At 35.6% G+C, this 9,022-nt stretch overlaps 1 protein-coding gene across 1 annotated transcript in view; it reads right to left on the bottom strand.

The window, feature by feature from the left end:
• LOC136027656 (PAN2-PAN3 deadenylation complex catalytic subunit PAN2-like) overlaps positions 1-9,022 on the bottom strand; it is a gene marked incomplete in the record, with an annotated part of 140,651 nt that overhangs the window by 89,831 nt on the left and 41,798 nt on the right. Inside the window, 2 exon segments of the mRNA XM_065705088.1 lie at positions 13-220; positions 7,225-7,421. Of these exon segments, the coding sequence (XP_065561160.1) occupies positions 13-220; positions 7,225-7,421 (405 nt within the window).

Here is a 9,022-nt window from a genome sequence, read left to right on the forward strand (position 1 = left end):
AATGGTACATACATGCTCCATCATTGCAGCAGAGGCTGGTCCAGCGATAGCATCAAAGACAATTAGTTGTCCCATCGTAGATAACAGGGCTAAACGTGAGGAAAATGCCGGCATAAATTTTAATAGGAATGGCTCTAAAGAGAGTGGTACAGGACTCATCTTTCTGTTCATGCGTAGATCATATACTGTCAAGAACCTGTCAGGAACCATCGCTCCAGATCTGAAAAATAACAAGCTTTTAAAACAGACACCTCAGCTGTAGTAAAACGAAAGCCGTTAAATTTAATTTAGTCTCAAAGATATTAGAACTCAACACCTTCTCCCATAAACGAAGTAAGCTGAAAAAAAGTCAGGTTTTAATCCCACATGTACTTAGCCCTCCGGGTTAAGTGATTGGCTCGCCGGGTTGGGAATACTTTGTCCGAGAGGCACGAGTTCTACCCGTAGCGTGGACGGTTATCTGGTTTGGGCCGGGGGTCACTGACTCTGTAAGATCAGTCAAAGTCGACCCAGCTCTAAATGGGCACCTGGAGAAATCTGGGGAATGTAAGCAGGAAGGGTTTACGAAAGCAAAGTATGGCTGGCCCACAACCCCCATTGCACTTTCTGGCTGAAGGGCTATAAAACTCAATGAAAGAAAAATTTGAGAGAATATTGATGGCTAGAGTTAGTCACAATGCTTCCATGGGGGATTTCCTACGGAGAATCTGCCATTTCTTTTTGATATGTCTTTCCGGGCCCCAAATTCTATGGAGCAGGTCCAATTCCTTTCTAGCGACCACAGGCAAGGATTTATACAGAAAACTCCAATAGGCTATTCCTCACGACATTGTCTAGACTTTTTATACGACAAGGAAGAGGGTATTCCTAAGAGGCAAAGTCTAGATGATATCTGACCTTGTTTTAGGCCCCCCTCTCCCTTCTAGACAAGCAATTTCCACCTGGGGTACATACCCACCCCCCACTGCGAACATATTTGTTCCTGAGAGCCATAATTCTAACCCCATGCAACGATTTCTAACAGATTATCCTTCTTCCACAAGATTGAATACATAATTTGCACCAAATAAATTGTTAATTTTGTCTTGTATTTTCGATAAGCCTAGAGTAATGATACGAACAGGAATTTTAGTTCCCAACCCTGCTGCTAGGGATTTGTGATGCTAGTGCCGATATACAGACACAAATATTACTTCCCAAGCGTGCAGCTAGGGATTCATAGCGCTAGTGTCGACATACTATCAGTAGTATGGGGTTAAATTGTTTTTTAAGCCAACAAGTACTTTTCTTGCAGAAGCAAAGACTAAAACGTTATTTAATAAAAACCAAATACATCAAACGTTATTTGTCGGTCATTTTGACCCCCTCCAAATTTTGTATTTTTGAGCCATTGCAGCCGAGTTAACTAACAATTGGGTTTCATTCTAAATTTTATTAGAAACACTTTCTTTAGGCAACTTTAAAGTCAGTGTACATTGCAGCTTTTCTCGCAGCGTTTCCAAAAACAGACAAATCAAACTTTAAAGTTTATGAAGTATGAGATGGTATGCAAACTATTTGCATTTTTGAGGTCCACCAATGGAAAAAGAATAATTATTTTCTGGTTTATTGTATTATTTAGGCATCGTTTTGTATGCAGCTAAGGACCAATAGAGACAAAAAAAGGGTTATCAAGATTCAAATTAAGAATTTAATCAAAAACAGAACCATGTCTTTTCTAGTTCTGTTAGTATTATTAACTCTGACAGATTTGGGTAAAAATTTCATTGCTATTACACACATTTTCGGTCAATTTTACTACAACATCTTTTTCATTATTTTCACTTTCTCCTCTTCTATGATTTTGTTTGGTAGAAAATGTTAAACATTAATTTCATGTACTTTATACATAAAGGCAAGGACTCAATGGACTGGAAAGCATCATGTATACATATATATATATATGTATACATATATATATATATATATGTATATATATATATATATATATATATATATATATATATATATATATATATATATATATATATATACAAATATATATATATACAAATATATATATATATATATATATATATATATATATATATATATATATACAAATATATATATATATAAATATATATATACATATATATATATATATATATATATATATATATATATATATATATATATACATATATACATATATATATATATATATATATATATATATATATATATATATATATATATATATATATATATATACAAATATATATATATATATAATATATATATATATATATATATATATATATATATATATATATATATATATATATATATATATATATATATATCAATTTATTGGCCAAAATAAATTTAAAATACAACACTGATAGAGTATAAAGAAAAAGAAGGGAAATAAACAAATAAATTCTGACAAATACAAACAAACCAAAAGAAAAGAAGAACTGGCAGGAATAAAAAAGAAAAAGAAAAAAAAAATACAAATAAGGACAATTATATGTAAGACCAAACACATTATCAATGAAGGACGATTTCAGAGGTGCTTTCAACAATAAACTGCCTTTGATATCTCTCGTTTCTTTTCCGCACAGCGGACACTGGACGAGCAACTCCCTATCGCGAGGATAGGGAGCTGTTGTTAGTCCAGAGAGGCAGCCGTAGCAAATACTTCACATACTTGTGGAAACACCTCCATATATCCTTAATATATGAAACAGAAAGAAGAGATCAAAATGGTGCAAGGGCGAGTAGATGTGGAACAGCAAATCCATTATAAACGCTAGCCAAGAAACGGTGGTTATATTTAAACTTTAACATTGTCACCAGGAACTCAGTCTTACTCTCATTAAACCGAAGATCAATACGTTTGTACTCCCTATCGAGAATTCGAAAATTTTCCCCAATTCCAAAGAATATTCAACTAATACCAAGGATGTCATCAGCATAGTTATATAGCGAAACGTCAATACCTTTAAATATACATGTGGTGTGAAAGTTCTGTAGTTGCACAATGACAGTATTATTAAACAGGGGCGGAGAAATATAATATTATATATATATATATATATATATATATATATATATATATATATATATATATATATATATATATATATATATATATATATATAAAAGAAATAATAATATTTCTTTAAATAGGGACTTGGGGGAGTATTCACTAAATTCTTTATACTCAAAGCGATTTAAGCGATCGGATCTTAGATCGGATCTCTTTAAGCTATCGGATCTTAATGAAATTTAATGTTTGAAAGGACATCATGTCTCAGAGCTCCTAAATTAAATCTCGACCTTATCCGATGAAGGGGAAGTTGGGGGAGGGCGGAACCTAAAATCTTGGAAAATGCTTCGAGTGGAGGGATCGGGATAAAACTTGGCGGGAAAATAGGCACAAGTCCTAGATACGGGATTCACATAACCGGAACGGACCTGCTCTCTTTAGGGGAGTTGGGGGGGAGGAGGTTAATTCTAAAAAATTAGAAAAAATGAGGTATTATTAACTTGCAAAAGAGTGATCGTATCTTAATGAAACTTCACATTTAGAAGGACCTCGATGAAGGGCGTTGGAGGGGAAAGCCGGAATTTTTGGAAAACGTGAAATCGAGGTATCTGAAGAATAGGTGATCGTATCTCAATGAAACTTGATATATAGAAGAATCTTATATCTCAGATGCTCCATTTTCGATTCGAATCAGATCCGGGGACATAGAGGGTTGACCGGAAATCTTGGAAAACGCTTAGAGTGGAGATATTGGGATGAAATTTGATGGGAAGAATAAGCACAAGTTATAGATACGAGATTGACATAATTGGTATGGATCCTTTATCTTTAGGGGAGCTGGGGGTTGTTAATTTGGAAAAATTAGAAATATTGAGGTATTTTTAACTTAAGAATGGGTGACTGGATCTTAATGAAATTTGACATTTAGAAGGAACTCATGTCTCAGAACTCTTATTTCAAATCCCAACCAGATCTGTTGACATTTGGGGGAGCTGGTGGAGGAAACCAGAAATTTTGGAAAATGCTTATAAATGTCCTAGATACGTGACTGACGTAACCGGACTGGATCCGCTCTCTTTGAGGGGGGGGGGCTAAGTGGTGGGGTTCAGTGCTTTGGCGAGTTTGGTGCTTCTGGACGTGCTAGGACGATGAAAATTGGTAGGCGTGCCAGGGAGCTGTACAAATTGACTTGGTAAACCGTTTTCCCCGATTCGAACATCTGAGGGGCTGAAGGAAGAGGAAAAATTAGAAAATTTGAGGTATTTTTAACTTACGAGTGGGTGATCGGATCTTAATGAATTTTGATATTTAGAAGGACCTCGTGACTCAGAACTCTTATTTTAAATCCCTACCGGCATTAAGCCTCTGATTTTCCTTTTAAAGCAATCTATTGATTCTTAGAATTTTGCTAGAGCTCATACCATATGAGCTCTTGGTCCGACCTCGATACAACATCAGGTTCTTCTATTTCGACATAGCTGAAGCGTACCCTAGGGTAGCATCTTGGGATTCTAAGCTTATCCTTACCTACATAAATGATATCGGAGACAAGCTAACAAACCATCTGTTTCACTTTACCGACGACACAATGACACAATTAGCCGTCCCAAAAAACAAAGAGCCAACTAATGCCTCCATACACCTACAGATAGTTCTTTTAAAGTGACAAGTAGTCCCATGTATGGATGTTCAATTTTACTACATTAAGAACGAAGGATTTCCTGATGTTCGTCTCAAAAGTGCCATACACACACCCAAATATCATCTTCACGAATGCAGCTATAAGGGGAGTCAACAAGCTTCTTCTCCTGGAACCCCACTTGTCCACAGAACTTTCTTGGAAAGCCTACCTTGATCGGGTGAGGACCTCCTGCACAAGAAAGCTATGGACTGCTATTCGCTGCAAAAAATATCCAATGCTCATCTCGATCATCCCACTTTAAAAGTCTTGCATCAGACCCATCGGCGAATACGGATATCCACTGTATGCTGGTGTACCGAAATCGTTTCTAGCGCAACTTCAGAAGATACAGAAGAAGGAAGGAAGGGTACGTTCCATCGTTATCCATAACTCTCTCCATCCTGTTAGCGAAAGTTTTGATGTAGCATTGATGGCTGTTCTCAATGGAACACAGCTCTGCCAATATTTTTTAAGGTGAAGACGCCAAGAGTACTTGAAGAGTAGCTTCGTTTGACAGTGTATTTCAATCTTCCTATGGATGTTTTCCCTAAATATTTCTCTTTCAAGTTCCTCAAAGAAGATTCAACCGACATCTACAACTTTGTGAGGGAGAGAGGAAAAAATACTAGCAGCGGACCAAATACTTAAAAGTACCTGGCGCCGCAAATATAGGGATGAATGATAATATAAGGAATGATAATAGTTTTCTGTAACCAACCCGTACAAGGTAAGTGTGAGGACTGGGAATTAGTACTATATAAATAAAGGCTTGGTAGTACTATCTAATAAAGATAGTACAGTGCTGTATAATGTAATACCTATGTAATTAAATTTATAATTTAATTTACCCCAATCTTTCAATGTCTAGATTCATTAAAAGTTTTATTGTGTAAACAAAGCAACGGACAGCAAAAAATACATACATTTTATCAATACACTTTGTAGTGGAATTTTGTTTTAAATCAATTCCCAGGTTCATAAAGATGAAAAATTGGAAGGTTTAGGTCTAAACGGTTCGCAGCAAAGTATAGCAAATTCATATTCTGAAATTTTTAGGGGACAAACGCAGCGTTTTTATAGCTAAAAACGACCATCTGTGTTCAATATAATCGTATTTTACACCAACTTCGAATGTAGGATTTCTTTCTAGACGAGTACCCATCGATAGCATTTTTACTCTGGCTTAGGCAGGCTTCTTCAACTGTAATTTCAAGCAAATTCAGTTCCCTGCGTGGCATACAAGTTCAGTGTACATTCGTTATCATTAGTCAACCCAAAAATCTTGGTCATCCCCATTGCAATTCCAGTGGGTTTTACCAGTAGGCAATACTCATACAAAATAAACAATCTCAGTTGCTCAATCGCCTGCAAGTCCTGTGGATATGTTCGGTCATAAATTAAAAAAAAAAAAACATTTTGCTTATGGTGCCTGATTGCCTTCAAATGACTCACAAAACCGATAGATTATTTGAACTACCTTTGCTCCATGTCTATCGCCCTTAGTTCTACCCTAGGATGAATGGATGATAGACTATCTGATTTTGCATTTAGAGATTGTTTCAAAAAATTTGAACATTTCAACACATAAATTGTGGAGTTACTTAAAATTGAGACTTGAGGTCATGCAATGTCATTGAATATGCTACTTAATTGCTGGGGAAACCATATTTTGTTCGTTGCGCGTCCACGTGACATAAATTTAAAATATTTGCTAGAAAACGCTTTCTTTTCGGTGACAAAGCCGGCTTATCGCTAGCGCTCGTAGATTTTTTTTAAACGCGAAAAAAACATTATGTATGAGCAAAAACAATCTTCAGCACATGTATTTGTAATGTATACACTACACTTTGCGCAGCTCAGAACACTAGATAAAAAAAGGATAAAAAAAAGAAGATAAAAAAAGATGAATTAGTAAAATAAAAGAAACATGGTATAAAAGTTGACGTCACATAAATAAAAATTTATCGTCAGTTTACATAGAGATATGTAGTTAGGAAAACCTGTCAAATCCAACAGCTATGTACTTATTTGGGAGAGAAAGATAGAAAAACGGACCCGCAAAGTACCTGTTTTATCTATTGCATTTTTTCCATATACCATTATAGGTAATATCAGATTACCCATCATACAAATATGTAGGCCAATGTTTCTCATACCCCGTTATGTAAAAGTCTACAAATGAGCCAAAATTGTTCAATCCATTGGTAATGTTACGCCTTTTATTATTCCTTATCTCGGTTATCCCTTATTCTATTGTGGAGTCTATAAATGAATCTAAATTACTAAGCCTTAGCAAGAATATTCTTCTATAATATCGAAGAAGAACGATAACATAAGTATATATATATATATATATATATATATATATATATATATATATATATATATATATATATATGTATATATATGTATTATATATACATTGATATAAATAAATTTATATTGACTACTTGGTATTTCTCATAAAATAGTAGATTACCTCTACAACCAATCATAGAAAAAAGTATACCTCACACTAAAGCCACAGCTGATAAGAGTATTTCCCTGGACGTCAAAATCATTCAAAGCACTCATATGGGCTGTCAACGAGTGCTCTTCTCTCAAAGTCAATGGGTCTCGAAGGGAGATTTTACCGTCAAATCCTCCACAGCAAATGAACCTACTATGTCTTCGAAGAATGCCACAACCACTAGTGGTATCATTTACCTATAAAGTCATGAACTATTACTGGCGCTATAAGCGATAATTCTCACTGACAAATGCTGCTAGTATGCCTTAGAATAATTCCACAACAACCTGTGATATCATTTACCCAGAAAATAACAGATGGTCTGGCTTTTTAATCCTCACCGGCAAATGCTGCTAGTATGTGTCTTCGAAGAATACCTCAACCATGTGTAGTATCATTAACCGAGAAAGTAATAGACAGTTGCTGGTTTTATAAGCGATTATTCTCACCAGCGAATGCGGATAGTACGTCTTCAAAGAGTACAACAATCTCGTGTGGTACAATTTACCCATAAAGCAATAAACCCTGGCTTTATAGGCAATAAGCCCCAATGGCAATGTGGCTGCTAAATCCTCCAAGGATGCCAGAGCTACTTGTGCCATACTTCTCCTATAAGGTAATAGACACTTACTGATTTAATAAACGAGTATCAAGGGAACTAGCTTCGTTCTATGAAAAGATTAAATAAAATAAAACAAGTTTTTTTTAACTGAAAGTAAGGAGCGACATTAAAACTTAAAACGAACAAAAATTACTGCGTGTATGAAAGGGGCTGTTCCCTCCTCAATGCCCCGTTCTTTACACTAAAGTTTGACTCTTTCTCTCGTTTCTACTTTATAAAACAGTAACTAACTTTAGCGTAAAGAGCGGGACGTTGAGGAGGGAGCAGCCCCTTTAATACACGCAGTAATTTCTGTTCGTTTTAAGTTTTAATGTCGCTCCTTACTTTCAGTTAGAAAAAACTTGTTTGTTTTTTTTTTATTTAATTTCTGAATGTTTTCGAATTATTCAAGTTTTTATTTTGGCTCTCCGCAAATAAATAATTTAAACGAAATTTGCGTATTAATTTTTTTTGGCTAAATGGCTTTCTCTTAGTTTTGATCAGACGATTTTGAGAAAAAGGATGGGGGAGGAGGCCTAGTTGTCATCCAATTTTTCGGTTACTTAAAAAGGCAACTAGAATTTTTAATTTTAACGAGCGTTTTTATTAGTAAAAATATACATAACTTACAAATAACTTACGCAACGAACTTCTATATTCGTATATTTTTATTATGTACTAGCTGTTGGGGTGGCGCTTCGCGCCACCCCAACACCTAGTTGGTGGGGCGCTTCGCGCCCCCCCAAGCCCCCCCGCGCGCGTAAGTCGTTACGCGCCATATTAGTTACGCGCCATTGTAGTTGTGTCCCTGTGTCCCACCTGTGAATAGAGATAGATATAAATATATGTTTTTAACTACGTAAAACATGCGAATATACAACATTCTTCGCTGTCCCATTGTCTGTGCATATAAATAGATTATCAGGTTTACTGACTCTTGAACATGCAACATATAATTGTCCATGGGAAAAACAATCCGTATTCAGATCTATACCTCATTATTCTAATGATGTGTCCCTGTGTCCCGGTCGTCATTTATATTCCCTGTGTCCCGGTGTCCCGGTCGTCATTTGTGTCCCGGTGTCCCGGTCTGTAATTTCTATTCGAACAATCCTTGTGTCCCGGTCGTCATTTATATATCCCGCCTGTGCCCCCGGCGTCCCCATTGTAGGTTCTTCAGTCATTTTACAATTAAAA

This window comes from Artemia franciscana, chromosome 5 (assembly GCF_032884065.1).
Source record: "Artemia franciscana chromosome 5, ASM3288406v1, whole genome shotgun sequence".
In the NCBI taxonomy this organism is placed as follows: domain Eukaryota; kingdom Metazoa; phylum Arthropoda; class Branchiopoda; order Anostraca; family Artemiidae; genus Artemia; species Artemia franciscana.